At 40.9% G+C, this 22,766-nt stretch overlaps 4 protein-coding genes across 7 annotated transcripts in view; all 4 read right to left on the bottom strand.

Annotated features, from left to right (window-relative positions):
- Nucleotides 1–1,281: 1,281 nt before the first annotated feature.
- LOC115573393 (probable G-protein coupled receptor 148) lies at nucleotides 1,282–4,312 on the bottom strand. 4 transcript variants are annotated; one of them, XM_030404172.1, is made up of 2 exons: nucleotides 4,179–4,312; nucleotides 1,282–2,807 (listed from the first exon to the last, which is right to left on the bottom strand). In XM_030404172.1, exons 1-2 carry the CDS (start codon nucleotides 4,210–4,212, stop codon nucleotides 1,843–1,845), a joined length of 999 nt encoding a protein of 332 aa, XP_030260032.1. In that variant the 5' UTR covers nucleotides 4,213–4,312; the 3' UTR covers nucleotides 1,282–1,842. The 4 variants fall into 4 exon arrangements, with proteins under 4 accessions (XP_030260032.1, XP_030260034.1, XP_030260031.1 ...); XM_030404174.1 differs by having other exon boundaries at nucleotides 1,282–2,884; nucleotides 4,179–4,308; XM_030404171.1 differs by having other exon boundaries at nucleotides 4,080–4,198.
- On the bottom strand, nucleotides 2,931–7,516 carry mterf4 (mitochondrial transcription termination factor 4). The gene is made up of 4 exons (XM_030404170.1): nucleotides 7,429–7,516; nucleotides 6,710–7,121; nucleotides 6,389–6,573; nucleotides 2,931–5,215 (listed from the first exon to the last, which is right to left on the bottom strand). The coding sequence occupies exons 1-4, from the start codon at nucleotides 7,453–7,455 to the stop codon at nucleotides 4,811–4,813; spliced, it is 1,029 nt and encodes a 342-aa protein (XP_030260030.1). The 5' UTR covers nucleotides 7,456–7,516; the 3' UTR covers nucleotides 2,931–4,810.
- Nucleotides 7,517–7,983: 467 nt separating this feature from the next.
- pask (PAS domain containing serine/threonine kinase) lies at nucleotides 7,984–20,408 on the bottom strand. Its single transcript, XM_030401573.1, has 21 exons — nucleotides 20,008–20,408; nucleotides 19,612–19,833; nucleotides 18,844–19,073; nucleotides 18,587–18,757; nucleotides 18,005–18,139; nucleotides 17,560–17,694; nucleotides 17,131–17,398; nucleotides 15,906–16,087; nucleotides 15,699–15,825; nucleotides 14,495–14,666; nucleotides 13,241–13,428; nucleotides 12,813–12,936; nucleotides 11,685–12,271; nucleotides 11,447–11,589; nucleotides 11,185–11,352; nucleotides 10,830–10,955; nucleotides 10,618–10,752; nucleotides 10,118–10,317; nucleotides 9,817–9,950; nucleotides 9,563–9,712; nucleotides 7,984–9,072 (listed from the first exon to the last, which is right to left on the bottom strand). Exons 2-21 carry the CDS (start codon nucleotides 19,814–19,816, stop codon nucleotides 8,900–8,902), a joined length of 3,753 nt encoding a protein of 1,250 aa, XP_030257433.1. The 5' UTR covers nucleotides 19,817–19,833; nucleotides 20,008–20,408; the 3' UTR covers nucleotides 7,984–8,899.
- A 162-nt stretch (nucleotides 20,409–20,570) lies between these two features.
- Nucleotides 20,571–22,766, bottom strand: part of LOC115572598 (voltage-gated potassium channel subunit beta-1) — a 40,483-nt gene continuing 38,287 nt past the window's right edge. The window contains 4 exon segments of the mRNA XM_075488162.1: nucleotides 20,571–22,152; nucleotides 22,247–22,335; nucleotides 22,457–22,577; nucleotides 22,662–22,756. Coding sequence (XP_075344277.1) covers nucleotides 22,063–22,152; nucleotides 22,247–22,335; nucleotides 22,457–22,577; nucleotides 22,662–22,756 — 395 coding nt within the window. The 3' untranslated portion in view covers nucleotides 20,571–22,062.

Raw genomic sequence — 22,766 nt, 5'->3', positions numbered from 1 at the left:
TGGTGCATCAAATTGCCAAGTCAGTCAGACATTTGTTAATGGTCCTCCTGGACATCCAGTTTTTAGACAAACACGGCTCTCTAAGTGCAGAGGGACTTAAGTGCTCCGTAGCTACGGTCATAGAACTGAGTGTCCGGTTCTAAAGTTACATAATGATGGTGATAAAAAAACACACATTATGGTTGTACAGTTTATTTAAAAAAAAAAAAAAAAAGGGATGTCAACATTGAGAGACGCACTTGAAAAGCAAGGGACTTCGACATATTGTCATTTAGACCGACGTGGCTGGAAAAGAGCTCTTATGGCCCTGATAAAAGACAAACTGGCATGCATCTACAAAACATGCTCAGCGCCACCATTAAGTGCTTTTAACCACACACGAGAGCGAAGACTGTTGCCATGGCATGTATCATTTAGATTAGAGCAAAAACAACAAAGGAGGCAGGTCTGACATGAAGACTGACTGATACACCAGTTGGCCGATGTTGGGCTGTGACACATCTAACAAATCAGGTTATATATATTGTCTATACGTGCTGATTAAGAGATTATAACACATGACAACACAAAGATGCTTAGGATAATTTTGTTTTTTTTTAATCAATTTAGTTACATTTCCAGTAAAGTTGCTGTTTCAGTCATTTTTAGACAGTCAAGTTCATTGTGAATCTGTACAATATCCTACCTCCATGACCTATTTTTGTTTGATACCCACATTTGAGAGATCATTCTAATAATTGTGTGTGTATCAGCCGATATATTGATGTTAGAATTCTTTACTCGGGAAATCGGAATCATCCCAAAAGAATCAAGTATCGGTCAGCGTCGAGACAAAACCACTCCATGATATAGAACATGGACATGGCAGCGTCCGAAGATTTTACTACCACTGAGAACACAGAGAACATATTCCAAGTGCTGATTCTGAGAATACTGGAGTTTTAACAAGCTAAGGTGGAATTTTTTTCTATACTTACACACAAATTACACACAGTGTTTTAGAGGTACTATTCTCAATTTGGTCTACTGTAAAATTAAGAGGAAAAAAAATAGATTTTGGTGCTTCTCTAATTACATTCTTGGTGTCGTGGAGAGAGTTTTGAGACAGTATTCAGACCAAAGGTGCTGAAACTGTTTCCCTTGGAGGGCCAAACCTGAAATGTCATAATGGGCCAGGGGCCAAAAGCGAAACCCATCGTATCGTATTGTGTTAAGATGTAAATTGATACAAGAACCCAAGCCCTCGTGTTGAAGTACTTGAAAATATTTGTTTAATTCATATTGTATTTAATGATGGGAAGACGAGTGACCCAGAAAACCTGATTCTTGCACAGAAATTGCATATTGTTGGATGGCAAAGCATGGGAAAGGAGTGTTGGATAACGATGGTTACGCTGATTTCAGCTCTTCTGTGTTTGTGTTTTTTTTTAAATTCCATATACATAGAATTCACCCCCATAATGCTTTCTGATTATTCTATCAAGACATTTCTCATAGTGCACCTAAACAATACACTCTACCCTTGTTCATGACTTTGCCTCAGTTTAGGCGGTTTTGACTAGAACACTGCCAAGTTTCCTTAACTGGGACAAATGAAGCCTTATGTGGCAGACCATTGATTTAGACAATATATACAAATGAATAATATGTTGATTCAAAAGAATAGTCCCTCTCAGTGTGGTGGGGTTTAACTGGGCGAATTTGACTCATGACTTCAGTATTTGTAACATCCTGGCTACCGCCCTTGTAGTTACAGCTTCGTTTGTCGAAGGACAACTGAGAAAACATGTCAAATACTTAAATTCCAGTGGAGAAATGTAATAACTCTGAGTAACAGTATCTTCATGAAACTGTGATCGGGCTGAGTCTCCTGTCCTTGTGCAGCAGCTGCATCAGAGTATCAAAGAGCTCCCTGTACCTCAGCCCATACATGTATGGGGCAATCGCCCTGGGCAGCAGCATGAACACGCACATATTGACCGTGCTGATCCACACGCGGACATCTTGACTTATGTCCTTTCTGTGGAACAGGGACAGCTCCATGGCGAAAACAAAGCCTGGGGCGAAGTAGAGCAGGAGCAGCAGCCCGTGAGCCAGCAGCGTGACCCGGGCCCTGGAGAAGCGGCTCTGCCAGATGCCATGGGTCCTTGTCACCATGTAGAGCCGAATGTAGCAGTAAAAAATGAGCAGAGTACAGACGAGCGCAGCCACGAAGAAGTAGATGTGGATCCCGACCACGTCTTTGAGCTGAATGAAGCCGAGGGAGATGAGGACCAGACACACGGCCACCTTTTCTTGGGGGTTTCCCCTCTGCACCTCCATCATGATCACCAGGGTGAAAGGGTACACGGCCGCCAGGACCCACACCCCCACCAGAATGCGGTGGGTGCGGGCAGGTGGAAGAATGTCATGGTAATGTAGAGGCCAGCGAACGGCAGCGTAGGTGTCCATGACCATGAGGGTGACGGTGAGGATGGCACAGCAGTAGGTGGTGACAGTGACAGCGGTGACCAGCTCACACAGCAGCCAGGGTATCTGCACTCTCACAGTGTTACAGATCACCGTGGCCAGGTTGAGGATGAGGAAGAGCGTGTCTGCAATCAGGGTGTTGGCCACCAGCAGGTAACGCGTCTCCCTACGCAGGGTGCGCGACAGGAAAATGCAGGTCAGGAGAACAGGATTGGCCAGCAGAGTGGCCAGAGTGATGACTGTGGTGGGGATGAAGAAAAATTCGAGATGCCACCTCCGAATGCTCTCCTCCCAATCCTGAGTGAGGTTTGCTATGAGCACTGATGACGTCATTGTGCCTGTTGATTAACAGAGACACAGATACTCAGACGGGGGTGTGTTTTATGGCGTATTGACTATTTCCTCCAGAAGCTTCCTGCGAAAGAAAACACCATAAATAAATATCAAGAGCGTGGGCCAACTTTAAAGTGTAAGGATGTCAATGCAGACATATTTAATTTATAGATCACGTCATATAAAACAGCTTAAAGGAACAGTTCACCCCCACATTTTAATTTGGTCATTATCTACTCCTTCACGCCAGGTAAAGTTGTTTTCTTTAGTCTCCAAAAAATTTCTGGAGCATCACAGCAAAACAGCACTGCATCATTCCCCTAAACAACTGAGGTAGATGGGGACTTGTTTTAAAACGTATGATAACAGGCAGAAATAAAATCATCTGAAGGCCACACACAGCTCTTCGGGAGTCTCTAGAAGCCCCAAGATTCAATGTTAATTTGAAAAGCCGTTATTTACACCCCCCTTTTTAAGAGGATGCACGAGCTAGACCTTGCATCACGGTTGTAAATAATGTCTTTTCAAACCAGTTTGGGATCTGGGGGCTTCCAGAGACTTGGATTATGTCGGATGAATTGTATGGAGCCATTTTTGTTTTTGTTTTAAAACTTTCCATTGTCATGAGACGAGTTAATAATGACTGAATACTTTTTGGGTGAACTCTTCCTTTAAACACATTATGATTGAATGAACAGCTATAGCCAAACATGGCTCTCTTAATGAAGGTAAAAAAAAACAGCCGCTGTCAATGCCAATATCTTTACGTATTCATATATCCATCATCTTGATATACTGCAAGCTGGGCACAGCCGTATTACATATTTTCCCAGGCACTGCATTGGCTGACTCAGTCTTGATCAAAATGGCATTAATGACGCTTTTGTAACAGCCCAGTCTTAACATATCCCAGATAATTTATCCCAAATATTCAAATATGAACCCCATGTAGTGATGGACTCTGCCCCCCCGAGTGTTATGTTGCAAATGATACAAAATGCAAATGAAGAAGTTGAAGCTGTAAATAATCAACCCAATGAAAGAAACATTGGAAAACACACATTTAACTTAACAAAAGGACACATTATATAATTGTTATGATATATTAATATTACATTCTTTTAGCGGTATAATACAAGAATTATAATTAAACTACCACTCCCCTAAAAGTTTACAAACACTTGAGCCAAATACAGAAAATCACTTCCTTCAGTTCAAGTTTTGTTCCGACACACCTATTGACTATTTATTGATTGGCCAAAGGTACATTTTCTTACCCGATGTCCAGAACAGAAAAGCCTCTCTGCGTTGCATATCCATTAGATTTAACCCCCTCTATAAATCAATGGCCGTTTGGTACGACTCGTCTCACACACCGGCCCTTATCTGATGCACTCCTTGTTGACTCATACAGATAATACGTGGACGGAGAAAGCTACGGCCACTTGATCGTCACGTAGTAACGGGGCGGAGCTTGCATCCTCTCCGCTGCTCCTCGTTCTGTTGCTTTATCACTACCCAAGATGTTCAAAATCTGGTTTGGTGGTAAGAATTTATTCAAACGAACATCATCAAATTGATTAGATTCACATTTCCTGTTCAGTTGCACTGCACCAAGCACCCAACACATTTACACCTCGCAAACCAAAATGTCAAACACCTTTTGGAGAGCGGAATGAATGTATGGGAGAACATTTTTACCGTGCTCGTTGTAATTCATTTATATATACAGACCTCACTTTTCAGCATTAACTCACACTCATGATCTCGCGTCCTTGTGGCCACTTAGATAAACACATAAATCAACTTCAAACCAGCGGGTACACCCAGCTGCTATCAATAGAGAACAAGCTACATATAAATACCACAACGTGACGTGTGAATGTGTGTTTTAGATAAGAGTTTCCTGTGACACCTAATGACGTACTTGAGTTCGACAAAAGCTTAAGGAGACACTCGATTTTTCATCATTAGGTACGTCACTTTCCTCTCAGTCCCTCCGCCATTGTCATTTCTTTCTCCTCTTCCTGTATGAACTTCTTCCTCCAGTCTCCTCCTTTTCATCATCATCATCATCATCCTCATCCGCCTCCTCGTCATCATCACTATCAGCTTCAATCCTGCCCCCCTCCTGCTCCTGTTCGTGCCATTCCCTTGCCATCAGTCTCTTAAAAACATCATACTCCTCTGCTGACGCCAGGGCAACATCTGTGAGGAAAGTGTTCTGGTCGACGCTGAGGATGCTGTCCAGTTTGGGGTTGAGGATGACCGTCTGTCCCTTCTTGTCTGGGGTTTGATACAGGCCCCTGCGCTCCAGAAAACTGTGCCGGTGGCGCACCTCGTCCAGAGTGAAGCGGAACAACCTGGACTTCACCATCTCCCCCTGTTTGACACCCATTCGGAAGTAGACGTACTGTGGGAAGATGAGATGATACAAACAACAACGATCAGTTTGGAGAGTCAGAAATCACATAACCTCAAATAACGACTTATAACAGCTGCTGTGATAAACGATGTACTTACAGCCCGAGCATAACAAGTAACTCACTGGAAATATATTATAAATAAGTTATACAGTTGATAGCTATATATTGTATTCAGCTATATGACATATCAGCTTATTAATGGCTAAATGATCAGTTCCCAAATTATATAAAGCAGCCAATGGGCTGTCATCCACCTGTGCTCTTTTGGAGGAGGCTGTACAGGGGATTATGGGTCAGAAGATCCAGAAAAGCATGCCGGCTTTCTATACTGTAAAATGCGAATGGATGCAGTAGAACATCCCTGGTATTTATGGCATATTGCATTTAATATACAACATTTTCTTCAGGCACATAAATAGCAGGCACTCAGGGGAACGACCGTTGCCTGAAGGATGTGGAGATCATTAATGGCCACCAGAGGGAGTAATATAACAATGTCACAATTGAGCAGAGTATGTAGTGTGTTCACACCGGGAAAAGTGGCAACTCTGCTCAAAAAGTGACCATAAATAGATGTGTTTGGTTTTCAGTGCGCTGTTGATGGACACTATTGTCCCACAGTGCAATAAAATAGACATGCTGCTCAGAGTTGTAATAAATCTCAGTGGGTCCTCTGGTTTAGTAGATATCAAATAAATATATAACATAAAAAAAGAGTAAATATTACATTCTGTGTGTAATTAGTGTCTAGTCTGAATTGGTACATAGCCTATTTGAACAGGATGCCCGTCTGCAGTGGTGTTATCTTTTACAGCTAGTGTGACCTTTGATGCTGTTTGATCATGTTTTGAGGAAGTCAGTAAATCTACAGTTTACCACGAGAACAGCAGCCTGTAATTCAGTTGTATGGAAGGGATTGTATTGTATCGTATCAAGGACCGCAAGTTATGGTCATTTCTCATTCTATTTTGAGTTATTAATCACCTAAATCACAATTTTCCAGAACCCAAACTTATTTCTACAAGTTTTTTTTTACCAAGTTGCTGTAGTAATGATCTAAAAATCCAAATATTTGCTGAATTTCAATGTTCTTTCTTCAGCCGTAAGGCTGTAAAACACTCTCATGTCTCATTCCTGTCTCAGCTGCTTTACGTGCTGACCTGAAACTTGTACTCCAGCTGACCCAGGTTCTCCGTGAGTACGGCCGGACTGTCTCTGAGGATGTCCGTGACCTGCTGGACAGTAAACAGACACTTCTCCCTGAGGAAGCCCACTGCAGTTTTTACTGTCTTCACAGGCACGGTTAGGATCTGAGGGTAATAGGCCACCACTCTCTGAATACTGCCTAAAGAGGGGATAAAAGGAAAAAACATCAGTTGCATAATCATACAGAGATTCAAATTAATATTAATGTCTTCCTTTTAAAGCAATTGGTCAACAGTTTTATGATGAACTATGCTGCACAAGTATCATGACCTCACCTTCACCCAAACCCAGTTTCCGCAGGTTGTCTATCCGCTGTTGAAGCTGTGGTTCCTTGACGCTGTACAGTTCAGGACATTTGTCCAGCAGCTTGAGCACACTGGATGGATTGAGGCCCAGGGCGAACAGAGCTGTGAGAGTTGACAGAACATGTTTGGCAGCACTTCCTCCTCTCAGTTTGGACACAGTGTCATGGAGCTGCTCTGCCTGGGTGTCTGTGAATCCCATATCAAGGAAAATGCGCAGGGACAGCTCTGTGTCTGGCTTCTTGGATGGAGAACTGAGTTCATGGTGGAGGCTGGTGGAGGAGCACAACAATCTGCACCCCGTGCACAGAGGCTGGAGGTGGCATCTCCAAAACTGAGGCGGACTGACAACAGAGGAGACATTTCTTATCGTCCACCGGAGAAGCTGTGGAAAAGAGAAACGTGGTTATAAACACGCAGAGCAGTTATTTGCCAGAGCGGGACACCGGTCACTGATATGGCTGCAGAGAAAGATGATAACATGTTAGCAGAAATTATGCTAATACAGAAGCTGGGATATCATTAGCAAAAGTTAGCAAACATGAAGGTTACAGCGGAAGTTTGTTAGCCGTCTGGTTGACACTCATTTGTCCGACATTTAAAATGTTCGAGACATTAACTCAAACGTTTTACAAAGTTTCTATGTGATAATGAGTTAAAGAAATGTCATGTTTTGTTGCATTCTCATTCACCTGACGCGCACCAACTCGGGTACCCATGCTTGTCCGTCGTACATATACTTCCGTGTTTCAGCTTTGGCGCAGGAGGACAAAGGTTCCGCAGTGTTTTAGGTTGTATGGAGCTTCAATAAATTACCCTTTTGTTTGTTTTTATTTACACAAAATGTTTCTTCATGCTGACTTGATGATAGATGACCCTGATTTTATGTAGCACACTTATTTTGATTGCTGTGTTATGTATGTATTTATTTTGCACACATATTTTTATAAGACAATGTTTTTTTCAATAGCTTCCCTGTCATGTGACCCACTGACTCGAAACCATTGCCAAATAGTATTACTAAATGGGACAAATAAGATACACCTCTTTCTATTGGATTTTACTAGGACTTTTATTCTATATGAATATTTATTATGAAAATTCAGCATTTCTTTCCAATCGTTTCCATGTCTTGTGACCCAGTGACACCAAACCAATGCCGAAGTGTATTACTATATGGCACAAATTTCTTTTTATTAAATAGTACTACTTAGACTGTCCAATATCCAAACAAAGACTAACTAAAGTCAAGTTTACATGAAGTATTTTTAATAATAGGCAACACATTTTTGACAAATGAAATCCAACTAAGAGATGCTCCGCTTAAATCAGTCAAACCAAGCAGCTGGTGCAATTTGGTACATCAACAAAAACATTGATTGCAGTGCCATTTAATGATTTTCTGTGTTTACTGGCTGCATACAGAATATGAAATTCAAATAAATTTACAATGTTTGCATGACAAACAATTAGCTAAACTTCTGATTACACAATTCTTTAATCATCACATTGAAAAGTACAATATAAAGTGAAAAATATTTGTGTTAAAATATTTATTTATGTGTAAAAATAAATAGATAAAATATTGTAAATATACTTACATTTTTTAATTAAAAGACCCGAGATTAAAATCATGAACAGAAAAGGACAAATGCACGAAATACAAGCTGGATCAACAGATTTCCTTCAACTTCAATCAAATTACTCTGTGTAGTGTCTCTGAGGGAAACAACTCCAGGCTGTGGTCACTTGTGGGTTTTCTTGGCAATGCATTGCTATAATTTTAATGCTTCAACCTTTCCCCAAAATCCTACGAATAAATAAAACAAAGATTAAGTTAAAGAAAAAGGAAAAACAAAACTGCTGGTACATCATGATGCCGTTGCCTTCTTGTGCTGCACTCCGCAATCACAACTGTATCAACAAGCACATTCTGACCAACAAAAGCTTGACAATGACATTCATTACACACACGCTGTGTATACTTAAAAAGGCAAAGTCCATTTGTCTCTGAAAGACTTAGTCCAAGGCCATAATCAAACACTACTGTCTAGACAAACACAAGCTACCCTTTTCTTATTTTGCACTTCACGTCCTCTTTGCACTGTTGCAGTCTAACTGTTGGGCATCTGTTTTGGCTGCACTCCCTTTTAAGTTCAGTCTTCAATCCTCATGGAGGTACTTCTGAAGCTCTGTTTCCAGGGCCACCATTGACAACCTGTCATCCTCATCTTCCTCCTCCTCCACATCATCGGGAAGAGTTTCATCACCTTGATCTGGGAACAAACCTTGCCCAATGTAGAGTTTAGGACTAGGTTCCTGGTACTGTGGTGAGCCTGTTGAAAGAGTAGAGAATGCTGAGTGCATTAGCACGAATATATCACCATCTCTAATTCTCACAGCAAGGACTACAGACTACACATTCTCTATGGTGACTTCTACACACAGAAAAAAGTAGCATCACAAAATATCCACTAATAAGTTACCAGTATTTTAGAAACTCTAAAATGAAACTGAATAAAACAAGTCTGGCCAGGCGCCATTTCATCCTATTTAAAGTTTGACCTTTCAGATTTTTGAAGGCCAGTTCAAAAACATTTGAGTTGGAAGCTTATACCCAATTACCTTAAGTGGGTTTGCAGGTTATTAAAGCCATGTACATAAATCTACTATATTAAGTTGGGGGAAAAGAGATTCACTTACAGATATTTCAAAAGACAATGTACAGGGCAAAGTGACATTTAATTACAGATGGAGCCTAATCTTATCTGAAATGGCAAACCTGTCTGGCGATTGTTAGGCTACCCCTAGTGTCAGGGTACTCACAGTAGTTCTGAGTCGCAGGGACAACTTCTGTCCAGCTGTAGTCTGCCAGGGAAATGGGCTGGCTGATCCAGGACTGCAAGAGCAGCTGGTCCAGAGTCATTCTCTGAGCGGGATCAGGCTGCAGCAGCCCACATAACACACCATGCAGGTCTGAGGGTGTAAATAGAGAGCATTTAATTGCTGAGAGTTAAAAAATTTGGGAAAGATTTTTCTGTGCGACAGTCAATGAATGCTTCTTGCTGTCAGCAGCATACCTTCAGAGAGGGGGAATGGGGGCTTTAGTTTGGCCTCCAGGATCTCCTCCACGCCACAGAAAGGGTTCTCACTGAACAGCAGAGTGTAGAGCAACACACCAAGAGACCACATCTCCAGCTCCGGACCCTCATAGCTACAACAAAAACCAACAAGGACACAAAGTTAATTAAAGAGAATCAATTATACAGTTATTCCCCCTTTGACCGTAACCATTAAGAGACACTGATATAACATTTCCTCTTTGTTGTTAAATGAGAAGGAGCAAATAACCCCTGTCACTCTCAGATGTTGTGTACGTACGGATTTCCTCGAAGCACCTCCGGGGAGCAGTACTCCAGAGTGCCACAGAAGTTGTAAAAGACCTTGCTGGGTGTCATCATGGCAGCAGAGCCGAAATCTATCAGTCGAATGTGGAAATATTTGTCGATGATGATGTTCTCATCTTTTATGTCCCTGTGAAGGATGTTCTTAGACCTCAGATAGAAGACAGCAGCGACGAGCTGGGAAGAGACAGAACTTCCAGTTTAATGAATGAAGACTTCGCATTCTCCTGTCTTATAACAAGGTCTGGGGTGAATACCCTTCTGATTGGCTGTCACTCCTAATATAAAAATGTTAAACATACATCAAATTATATTCACTGTTTGTCAACTGTACACAATGTTACTGACTTTGAATCTGGCGAACATAAGATTAGCTTTCAGGCTATAACAGCGGAATGAAAGAACAATATGGGACTGTAATAAAGTGATTGTAATTAATTATCCCTTACATATGTACTTTCTTGATTAGGTATCTACCTGTCTAAAGATGTAGCTGGCCAGGGGCTCATCCAGCCTCGGTTGCATGTCTATGAATTCAAAAAGGTCCACGCCATCTCCATGTTTCTCCATCACCATCTGGAAGTAACTCCCATTCTCAAACACCTCCAGCACCTGGTGGCAGATACACAGATATGATGAGCAAAATAATTTAATACAATAAATAAAAGGTTTTTATTCAACCCAGTTACCTTGACTATGTTGTGGTGCTGTACTCGTGTCAGTATGGCGATCTCCTGGCTGACTCGTCCCAGCATGGGGTCATCTACCCAGCAGTCATTCACTATCCTGACCTTGCTAATAAACTTCACCACCACCTGCACATTTAAAAAATAGAAATACTCAAATAATAATAAAACATCATCAAAACTTGGTTGTTGGCAGGCTGTGGACACAAGTGTTAACAACTGAATCATCACATTCTGTTGTATTAATGTTTTACAAAGTGTCACAACTTCTTTGGAATTGGGGTTGTACATAGAAATCGCTGCACATTGTATACAATGGGAATGGGATGTGTTTCTGCATTGAATAAAATGTTCTCACTTCTTCTCCATCACTGCGCCTTACTGCCTTCCAGACAAAACCAAAGGCTCCTTTCCCCACAGCTTTAAGAGGCTGGTATTCTTCTTCAAACTGCCCGTCACAAGCTTGAGACTGCTCCAGGTCCATGGTGGAGCGTAGTGCTTCCCCATGGCTGGCCTCAAAAATTCTCTAAAAAGGTTTGAAATTATTTAAGAATGATGAGTTGAAATCAGCACAAGCTAAAGAAATATTAACACTCATATTATTTAAGGTCTTGACTGACCTCTCCTAGGCTGGCTCCTGATTGGTTTTGCAGTGATCGATCTGTCTGCAACAGGGTCCCCTGCTGGCCAGGCCGACTCATCCACACACAGAACAAAGAACTTCCATCAAGGAGGTCAGTCCTGTGCACATCACACCACAAATCTGGAAACAGAAATTAGGTGCAGGATTGAGTCTTTGTGCTTTAGGCAAAACAATCAGTTTTATTTTTTGAGAGTCTGAAGTGTAGCAGTACCAACCTACTCTTGTGCCATCTCTGCGGTATGCGCTTCGTATGTATCGCCCCTCCAGAATTTGTGTACTATCGGAGTGTCCATTCACCGTCTGTTTCTTTGGAGTGGATGTGGCAGGAATGTCTGCCGTTGACTGAATCCCATCGTTCATTTGTATGCAGAACCCTTGGCTATTTTCTTTATGAATCGAAGATATAGTTGCTGACTGATCCTGCTCGACCTGGGCTTTTTGTAGTTGCTCTACACTTGAGGGGTTGCTGGCCTCTACACCAACACCAGTGTTCCCAGCCTCAAAAGGTTCTGCTTCATGGTCAGACTCTACCACACAAGGAGAGGGTGTACGAAGGAGCTCAGCTGTATCGCAGGAATTCATGGAGTGTTGGTTATCATCATCGTGCCCTCCGCCGCCGAGCAGCTCTATACTACTGTTCAGATCCAGGTCCGCCAGGGCGTGGATCACCAGATCACCGTTGCTGTTAAGGTCCAGGAAACAGCTGGCGGAGTCCACTATGTGTGCTGAGCGAGAGTCCTCAGTCTGGCCTGGATCAGAACCACCATTGCCAGCAAACTTTTCACAGAAGCCAGAGGAGGACCTGGGAAATTGAGTTTCAATGAAGCCATGAAAAACAGCATCAACTGATGGCAGTAGCCTGGCAAATCTTTTCAGAATAAACACATCCTGATGGTAATATTTTAGGTAGGTAAACCTGGCATGCCATAAGGGGTATAACATCCACATTACTGAACACGCGGTCCAATGTTTGTGTCTATTTGACTATAGTGCGAAATGTAAATAAAGTGAAGAGACGTTTATGCTATGGAATTATTTTACGGTTGTCATGTCAGGAGAGATATGTGTTCTTCTAAACCAAGGTATAAATACAATTTTAATGAAGCTTCAACCCACAAACAGTCATCCTCAACAATTTGAAGGTAATAAAAATTAAACAGTGGAAAAGATTTTAATGACTACAATGATGTGGCGTGCAGTCTCTCCCTGTCTGTTTGCCTTTGTTACTGACATAACAGATGGACTGTCTTAATTAGATATCAGATAGAGGGTTACATGCAAAGAAGGGTAAAACAAAACATATTTTGTGTTCAGATGTGGTGAAATGCAACTTCTACCCTCACCTGCTTTCCAGTGAGATGACCTCAAAGCTAGAGTCTTGGAGGACAGAGGCAGATAAGTGGCGGTCTTTGCCTACATCTGGAGAGTTTCCACCCACCCTGCTGGCAGCATTTCCATGCCGAGTGTCTAAAGAATGAAAAAACAAAACATTGAAAAATGCTTGATACAGTTTCTAAAAGACTTTTAGCCTTTAATTATACTGCTGTGCATAAATATTAAATCCCTCCACACAACAGGAAATCTTTAAAGGTAGCATGTGGTGCAGAATGTTTCGGTCATTTTCCTCTTAGGAAGCGTTTCAGTACCCACTCCAACGCAAACTGTGTAGAAGAACTTCAAATATATTCTTATAAACAAAAACTACAACAGTTTAGATGCATCATGCCTGGGATAATCTTGACAGCAGATCAATAATTTTCATGAACCTTACAGTCGTGCGGCTGGTCTTGAGAATCTTGTGGTGGTCCAGTGGTAATCAGGCTATAGGTGTTTTCTTCTGGAGGTTCCACCCAGGCAAATGTCTTGAGGAGTGCCTGAGTGGTGTCTGCACTGTCCAGCTGGCTGCTGCAGGGAGCAACCTGGGCTGCCTCTTCCATCAGCTCTGCAGTGTCATCCGCCCTGAGGAAATAGCGGCTTGAGTTTAGTCTAAGTATAGTAATGTCAATTGGGGGAAAATACGAATGTAATGCTAATAAAATATTATGGAGAACATGGCAAAATTATTTTTTTTTAAAAAGAAGAGAAAAATAAAATTATAGATATAAATAAATCAAATCAGGTAGTATATATCAAGTGAAAAACACTGTAAACTATATAGGTATTGCAAATCTAGATAATTATAAAATCGTTATTAGCAACACACTGTGTGCAGAAGACAACTCATCAATAAAAAAAACTGTAAATGGAAGCATGATAGAGACTTCAACTAGCTTACTTATTCTTGAGGTGAAATAGTGATCTGAGACATGCACACACAGAACAAATGTTGAAACCTCTGGCAGTATTGTTGCTTATAATCTGTGCATTCATTGATTTCTAACCCTCAAGTGTTTGTAATAAATGGGTGATAATAAAAATGTTTTAATACAGCTCTACAGCAATACTTTGAATATTTAAGTCACTTGTACTGTAAATCAATACATCTCTTATGACCAAAAATGCTGTGATTTAATTTGTCCAATAGATGGCAAAATAGACCCTTCATCTCGCAGAATCACAACCAGGATCATTTGATCCCTTTATATTATGAAAATAATTTTGAGCGAGATTAAAATCTTAGAGAAACTTTTCACTAAGAAACAAAGACAAACAGTGGGAAGCTGTGATTAAAGAGAGTTTTAGTGCCTCTCCTGCTTAGATACACAGAGGGTATATCAGGTTTGACCATAGAGCTGTTGTGTTTTCAGATTTACTGCCAGACACATTAAATATACATGCAGTGTGCTGCTTTCATGCCCCTGGATGTTGCTACAGCAGCTTCTGCCTGGCTATTATTTCTGAAAACACAAAGCACAGATTTGATTTACAATTGATTCCAATGTCTCCAGGGATATTATTTTCTCTGCAGGTGTATAACGACCACTTTCAAGAAGTTTATTATCCTTGAAATATGAAGTCATTGATTTATTAAATACAAAGCATTCAGGGGGCTTGTGACAACAAGGACATGAGGATAACAACTTACATAACCACACGAGTAGAGGAGACAGCAGGGGGACAAAGGGTAGACAAAGCGCTGCTGGGCTTCTCCAGCCTGGCGCAGGTTCCTGTGAAGATCCTTCCTCTCCCTGTGGAGGTTCTTCCCTGGACAGCATTATGCACCGTGGCCATATCACCAGCCACGAGTGAGGAAGGGTCTATGATAAAGACAGAGAAGGAAATGACTAAAATCAGGCAGAGTAATCAAATAGTACTGGACACAGAGCTGCGAGAATTACTTGACTGATTAGCTGATCAAAAGTGAGTTACTATTTTATTTATGTAACTATTTTGATTATTGAGTAACTGTTTTAGTCATTTTTAAAGCAAAAAAGTCCCACTTTTGCTGGTTCCAGCTTCTTAAATCTGATGATTTGCTGCTTTTCTTTGTCATTTATGACAGCAATTACAGAGTCTTTGGATTATAATGTGTTCGTCTGACAAAAGAAGCAATTTGAAGATGTCACTTTGGGCGCTGGGAAATTGAAAGGAGCATTTTTCACTTTTTTTTGACATTTTATAGATGAAAGGATTAATTAATTGTGACAATAATTGGCAGGATAAGCAATAATGAAAATAATCACAGCCTCGACTGTATGACAAGAGAAAATAAAAACACAGAAGGGGCATAAAGTCAGAGTGAAAGAACAATAGCAGCAACAGAAGCACGACAAGACTCCACTGTGAGCTGCATATGGGAATAACACAAAAATGAAGTCAAATATTTTCTATACCACAGTCAGTCAAGAGGTTTTCAAGTGCAATTTGTAGCCAATATTAAAGGATTTTGAATTGTATTTTATATTTTGTGTTTTTTTTTTTTTTTTAATTCTGGGGATAATAAAGCTCTAATTTTAGTACAGTTCCCATAGTTTGAGGGCTGTAAACAGTAAGAACCATGTATCCAACCAACATGATGATGGCCAGGAGGTCAAGGAAAGTCTTTTTCTGCAATTTCAAAGCGATTTATTGAAGACGACGGCGAATATAATGATATTTTCGGAAGATACCCTAAAACTAAAAACATATAGATTACGACTCAGGAACTTCTCAAAGTAGCATGCAATTAGACTATGTTTGACGCTCCCTTCTCTTCTGCCCTTCAACTCTCTCACCTCACAGCTTGATAACCTTTGGATTCGGACTATTCACCTGAAGTGGGTTAACCTGCTGCACATACAAATACTCACCAGATTTTGATATTTTGGATGATGCTGTGCTTTTAGTAGCCTCTGCATGAAATTCAGAGAAAGAGCTGGCCTTTCTGTCCGAGTCAGACATCCATCCATAGAAACCGGGCATCAAAAACGTGACACTCTGTTGAAGACAACGAGTAATGACAGAATTGAGAGTTGGCATTCATTGTCGTTTCACATAGCCATGTTCAGCTGGCTAACCTTTCTCAGCAGCTCGTCCTTGTTGTAGCCAAACAGACTGAGAGCCAGGTGGTTGCGGATGCTGTAGATTGAGCCATCAGGGTGAAGCAGGAGGAGACCGCTCAGAGGAGCAAGCACCCACACTGTTCCAGAGTACTCTAGTGAAGGACTCTGGGGGAGGACAATGCCGTCCCCTTTGACTTCTGTAAGAGATGAAGATGCACATTTTGTTGTTGAAAGTCAACTACATGACAGTATGTAGGTTATAATCAGGGCTCCAGACTGCAACCAATTAGCTGCATCTGATGACAATTTTGGGAGACAGTGTGGCTAAATTGTATATCCAGGAGCCTGTTTAATTTACAGTTTTGGCTGGATTTGAAAAACTGAAAAACTGTTATCCATCATGGATAATCCTCTCTACCCTCTCCAACTCACACTGGTCAGACAGCGGAGCACCTTCTCCGGAAGGCTGCTTCAGCTTCGCTGTCGTAGCAACAGATACAAGAAATCTTTCCTGCCACAATCCATCACTTTATACAATAACTCTCTCACCTCTGCCTGACAGAGAACTCTGGTCTCTCTAACAATAATAATATATACAACAAAACAGTATAGTATATTTTGCATATTTTGTTTTGTTGTATATATTATTATTGTTTATTGTTTATAGCACACTGTGCACTGTATATGTACACTATGTATATATTGGATTCTATTTATGTTATGTACAAAGTTTTTTATTTGCTGACCCACTACTGCTGTAACAAAATAATTTCCCAGCCTGGGATCATTAAAGTCATTCTATCTATCTTATGTGACAGTGCAGTTTTCAGATCCAATGTGTTTGGAAGGAACTTTCTCAAAGAACATGTAATGATCTTGGTCTACCGATTAGTTGAAAAATTCCAAATCACGAAATAAGGAGAAGCATGGCTTTCATTGGAACGTGACAATTGTTTTTGTTTTGTCTTCCAGACAGTGGGTTCATCTTTACTACAGCTCCTTCTTATCAGTGTTGTCCAGTTTTTCAAATATTCATTACTTTTCCATCATCGTATCTACCTTCTGTATATTTTTCTATTATAAAAGGATGAAGGATGTATACCGTAGGATATCTATGTGCTTGGGCAGCACAACATAGAATACAAGTTATGCACCAGTTTCTCCAGAATAATATTCATTGTTTTCAAATTCTTCTCTGACTGAGCCTAACGTTCCAACCTCGTCTTTAAAAACATCTTACCAGAGGATTGCAGTTTTCCATTAGGCTGGTCACAGTGTTCAGGGTTTGAGCCCCCTGACTCACAAACAGAGGAGGTAAGAGGAGAGTGTGGCTGCGTGTCCTGTGAATCTGATCTTTCAAGGCTCTCTGTTGGGCAGGTGCAACCAGTCCCATTGTTGTCCCATAGGTGTTGGGGCCTCCCACATACCACTTCCCCTTGAAGTTTGATACACAGTGGGACTGAGGAACCACTTCTACTTTTACCACACACTCTCTGAACCCTTAGCATCTGAAAGGAGGGAAATGCAAAGTTAAAGACACAGTTTCTTTTCCTTGTGTTTGTGAACTGTCTATGAAGCACATTGGTAAACAGAAACTTGAAAGCAAAGCTTAAAGAAGGGATTCTTTCTTTAGCTGAGTGAGACAGTTTTGGTTGTAAAGTGTGCTTACTTTGGGCAATGCATTACTGCAGAGGGGGATTTGTAAAGAAGGGATTAGTTCCTTAACAGACGCTCCTATTAACTCATCGGGATGGTAGTATCCATGGACTTGTGCAAATGCTGAGTCACAGGTTAGAATGCTGCCCTAGATATGACAAAGACAGAACAAGAGTTGCTTTAGTACTATAGAAAATGGTGACATATTCACTCAGTAGCATTTAGGTAAAGATGGTAATACCGTTGTGAAAACGATAATAATAATAACTATGCATTTTATTTAAAGGCGCCTTTCAAAGCACTCAAAGACACCGCACATAACAACAACAGTATATCAAAAAACAGGAAACATTGTAGTGCAATTATGAACAGATAAATAAATAAATAATATAATATGATAATAGGCAAGATTGTGATTGCATGATTAGTCTGATACAGACAAATAATGCTGCACTCACATCTTGTGAAAAGGACAGAAAGGCTGACAGCCGGTCCACATTTTCCATCATGACAAGCCAGTTCTCTTCATTTTGTGACTGTCTGTGGGTACATACTGACACTGGCACCTCTCCAGATGGTGTCACAACATCCACCTACGGAAAAAGGAGCAAGTCAAACAGAGAAAAGATCATCTTAAAAACACATTAGACACATTCTTGCAATGGTGTTGTAGGAAATTAAAGACATTTGACTAAACAGTAGCTTGATGTAGTACTTTGAGGAAAGTTGTAGAAATTAGGACAGGATGATATGCAAAAATTAAAACACTATTTTTGACAGATTGCTATAGGAGTCATGATTTTAGTTGGACTGATCATTTTTGTTCTTCATTTTCATGAAAATAAATACATGGAAACCTCATTGTAGCATGACAATGCTTCATTTATAAAATAAATAAATAATTAAATACAATAAAAATGCACCTCCTGCAATTTGGACCATATTGTGATTATGATAATATTATATTATATCTCATTAATCCACTCTACACGAATTCAAGCATAGTCAATTTTAAGTTTTAAAGTCAGCACATGTCATACCACTTTCCCAGACACAGCTGCAACACTTCCATCAACTAGCGGAAAATCTTGCTCCAATGCTTCTTCCAGAACCTGACTGGTTCTCCTCAAGATGCAGAACAGATTTTTTCCAATTAGGTCACTGGTGGTGCACTCAAACAGTTTGCAGGCCTGTTCATTTGCTGACAAAATCTGAAAAAGTCAGATAAAACACATTTACAGGGTATGCTCTTGCTGGAATACTGTAAATCCAGTTCTTCTCAGTGAGCACACATTACCTCTCTGGTTTTATGGTCAACAGTCAGAATAGCTTTATTGGGGTTGAGGACAGATGGAGATCCTGGTAGGCTGAAATCTCCAGAGAATAGTTGACTGAACAAGCTCTCCTCCAACTCAGGCACAGTGGAGAGGTGTGGTAGGGAGGCAGCAGAAACCTGCGAGCAAGGATGTAAGCTAGAGATCTGGCAGTTTCTTGCTGCAACGGAGGTGCAACCATCAAAACGTTCATCTGCAACCAAAAAATGGGGAAAGAGGATTTTAGAGGGCCACCTTCTTACATCCTCATCCTTAGAATTACTTTCGTCTTTTACAATATATTTTAAATGAGCCCTACTGATACATTGGTTGGCTGACATTGACCTGTCAAATATATCAATATTTGGGCATATGCTGCCTGACATAATGAAGAAAACTCTTTTTAAAGATGATAGTGCTGAAAAAGTAATTGAAATAATGAAGTTTACAGTTTAAGCAGACTGATGTTTTTTCCATCAATCAAGTATATTGCTAAACTTTAAAATATACAGGTATACATGGTTCCATATTTTAGTTTTTGATAACCACATCTGAGGAATCATTGTCAAAAAGTCACTTTAAAGTTCCAGACTCAAATATAGTACATTTACTTTCATCAAAGACAAAGAAAAACAGCAAATACTAACACTGCTGCCCTATGCTTCATACATTGTTTAAAGGATGATTACCAAAACTTGTGCGTGTTAGTTTTTAGTTGATTTAATTAGTCATTTCAGCTCAGAATTACTCACCTCTCAAGGAACCAGGATAATAACGACGTTGCAGTGCAAACAGACTCTTTTTGTACATCGGTCTCCGAGTACATGGGTAGGACTTATTGAGATCGAAGTCATCTTCCAGGACATCAGAGTTGAGGTCGGGCACCACACAAATAGTGTCTCCTTTACCTCTGCTGCTTTGGCTCAACCCAAAATGAGCCTCAGTCGACAGCGACATTGCTGTGAGTTATCCAGCTGGGATGGAAAACGATTGACCCAGATAGAGAGAATGAATGTATTTCACCAACAACGGACGCTGATAGGTTAGCCGAATACAGCAGTTTTAGCTAACAGAGGAAGTGTTTTGTTGGTAACATTTGATTTGCGCAGGGACGAGCGTCTGATTTAAAGATTAATTTCGACACTCACCTCAAGCCGTGGCAAGAAACTGTGGGGCTTGTGTTTCAAAGCCGCTGACGAGCACTGCACTTTCAGATGAAGAGCAGAGCAGTTTCACTTGACGCTAGTTGACAAGGTAACGTTACCTCCCCTCTGCTATCAGGCTAACTAGCCACCTGCTAGCTAACTACCAACACAAACAAACGCTACCGTGCTTTGTTTGGTTCCGAAATAGCTGTGTTCCCACGGCACTCTTGACCGACCTAATTCCGAATTGACGTTCCCGTAGCCTCAGCGCAAACCTGGCCCGATTCCAGCAGGATAATTAAGGAAAATTTAAGATTTTAGTGCTACTTTTTCGCTATTTCACCGGTAGCAGTTTTCATAATCCGCGGGCTCGAGCGCCAGCCGATGAGATTTGCGGAAGTCCCTCGAAGCCAATCAAATATCACGCTTCTAAGCAAGAATAGCTCATTGGCCGATTCACCGGAAACGCCCGTCTCTGTCACCATGGAAACCATTCCGAAAGAGCAACACAAAATCATTTAAAAGGGTGACATTTGTCAAAAGGTGTATATATTTTCACAAGTAGATTAATTCACACATTATTTTATTATAAAACAGGAAGACAGAGACGAACCCCAACAGCAAACAGCAGTAACGACGTCAGAGTGTTTCAAGTCACAGGTAATTTTCTTATTACTGCGGTTTACAATTACAATAAATCTACTCTAGCTTCATTTCAATTCGTAAGGGGCGGGAAAATTAGAAGGCCTCTAAAACATTAATAGAAAAATTACTATGGTTCTCAAAACATATCACATGGAGAATTATAAGCTCTTTATTTGTATATACAAATCTGTTGAACAACACCAAAATACATGTTTGAACAGACAGAACGTAACAAAGATGGGAGAGGTTGGGTAAGTGTTAAGTAAGTGTATTCCAGGTGCAGTGACTGCAGGGGTCCATATGGTTTTATTTTATTAACTGAGTCTCTTCATTAGCTACATGGCTTTGTATTTAAATCCAGAAGCTCCCCCCTCAGGAGGATCATCTCCCCAACTTGGACTTGACAAATGTTTTTTTAGCCACAACACACAGACTGAAATTAAATGAATCAGACGTGATTGTTACTGACAGAAGGTCTGGCATAGTCCAAAAAACGAAAAGGAGTCGAAGGAGCATATCAGGAGAGTACACCGAGCTGTACTTTTGCATAAGTGAAAAAGAAAAAAAATACAACACGGGGGGGGGGATGAGAAGCTCATTCTGTCATAGCTGCTTCATAAGGAAAATATATAACAGTCAGTACAGATGTTTTGAAACCTATTTTAGTTTAATTTAGCTCTCCTGGTATTAGCGGCAGCATTGTGAGCAGATTTTCAGTCCATCCAGTACTGATTCGTCACACTGACAGGTCAACTCCAGCTGCATATCATCCAGTCTGCTGAGATGAGGCCAAATTAAACACATCATCATTGTTTCGCCCTTTTTTTTTTTTTTTTTTTTTTACAACACAAACATCTAATAATGTAGATTTCTGTAACATTGCTCACCACATATTTTCGTTCATGTATTTTCTACACTGCCATGAGTTTATGTGTTAGTTTGTGGACAATTACAGGGAAACTCTTAGTCGGATAATCATGATAGTTCACTAACTGGCCCATGCTTGTTTCAATCGACTTGAGATTGATCTTGCGGTAAGTTACTTTTTTCCACGATCTAATTTTCTGCTTATAGAAATGTGAGGTTCAGCAGTGTCTGCACAGTTTCCTTTGAAGCGTCAGAGAATGTCACCCCTAGAAACCACCTCGCTGCTGAAACTGTTGTTCCGTCCAGTGGCCGGCTGCTGTAGCTGTAGCATGCATGTTTTTTCATCAAGTAGCTCACTTTACAATAATGAGTACTGGTTGATCTTCGTACGGACAAAGAGCCAAGCGGAGCACTTTTACACAGTCACACATACACAGTCATACGCGCACACAAGCAAGGTTGGGCACGCACTTGTGGTGCCATGGCTGTGAGAAGTGAGCTTTGATAAGCTTTTGTTGAGCATAGTTCACTAAAACTGGGTCCATCCTAATGGTGGTAGTCCTTTTTACTGTGAGGACGATTTCCCAGTATATGATCCACTTCTGATGCGATGCCTGCTGTCATCTTTGGAATTACCTGTGGTGTGCACAATGGAAAGATTGAGCACATGATCAATGCGGTTTGAAGTAATTATTCAGAATTATTCAGGATGAGGTAATAATCTTCGTACCTGTATGGCTCCCAGGTTCTCTGTTAGCTGGGTTGGATTGGAGGATCCAAGGAGCACTGAGCTCACTCCCTCGTTCCTCAAGCACCAGGCTAACGATCAGGGATAGGAAGAGTTTCTACAGTTGATATTGTGGCATAAATGTATCAGACAGTATGTAAAGAAACCCCCTCAGACCTACAAAGGTCTTAGGGTGTTCATGTCGTCCCTTACCTATGGCTAGCTGCGGCAAGGTACATCCGAGCTTCTCCGCGATATGAGCCAGATCCTTTAGCTTGGCTTGCTGTTTCCTCCCATCCTCACTCATTATTTTGTCCTTCAACCACTGGTATGGCTGGAGGAGTAGTAAAATGTTAGGCATCACAATTATTGCTTGAGATCAGTAAGAGATGGTGGTTAACATAAATTTCCCTTGTACCTTCATTGAGGCCCTGGAGGAATCTGGGACGCCATTCTCGTACTTCCCAGTGATGATTCCACAGGCCAGAGGTGACCAGGAGACAACACCCACACCTGTAGGAGA

The sequence above is a fragment of the Sparus aurata genome, chromosome 21, assembly GCF_900880675.1.
Source record: "Sparus aurata chromosome 21, fSpaAur1.1, whole genome shotgun sequence".
Taxonomy (NCBI): domain Eukaryota; kingdom Metazoa; phylum Chordata; class Actinopteri; order Spariformes; family Sparidae; genus Sparus; species Sparus aurata.
Note: the sequence above shows the minus strand (reverse complement) of the source record. Positions and strands in the feature narration are given on the sequence as shown.

What these genes read in the sequence shown, in the direction of transcription:
- LOC115573393 (XM_030404171.1), bottom strand. Translation starts at nt 4,122, where the DNA reads ATGGATATGCAACGCAGAGAGGCTTTTCTGTTCTGGACATCGG. An exon ending in TTTTCTGTTCTGGACATCGG is followed by an intron (nt 2,808 to 4,079) that starts GTAAGAAAATGT and finishes GTTAATCAACAG; the next exon opens with GCACAATGACGTCATCAGTG.
- mterf4 (XM_030404170.1), bottom strand. Translation starts at nt 7,455, where the DNA reads ATGGGTACCCGAGTTGGTGCGCGTCAG. An exon ending in CCCGAGTTGGTGCGCGTCAG is followed by an intron (nt 7,122 to 7,428) that starts GTGAATGAGAAT and finishes TCTTTTCCACAG; the next exon opens with CTTCTCCGGTGGACGATAAG. An exon ending in GAAACTGGGTTTGGGTGAAG is followed by an intron (nt 6,574 to 6,709) that starts GTGAGGTCATGA and finishes TCCCCTCTTTAG; the next exon opens with GCAGTATTCAGAGAGTGGTG.
- pask (XM_030401573.1), bottom strand. Translation starts at nt 19,816, where the DNA reads ATGTCGCTGTCGACTGAGGCTCATTTTGGGTTGAGCCAAAGCAGCAGA. An exon ending in TTGACCATAAAACCAGAGAG is followed by an intron (nt 18,758 to 18,843) that starts GTAATGTGTGCT and finishes TGACTTTTTCAG; the next exon opens with ATTTTGTCAGCAAATGAACA. An exon ending in CAGCTGTGTCTGGGAAAGTG is followed by an intron (nt 18,140 to 18,586) that starts GTATGACATGTG and finishes CTTTTTCCGTAG; the next exon opens with GTGGATGTTGTGACACCATC.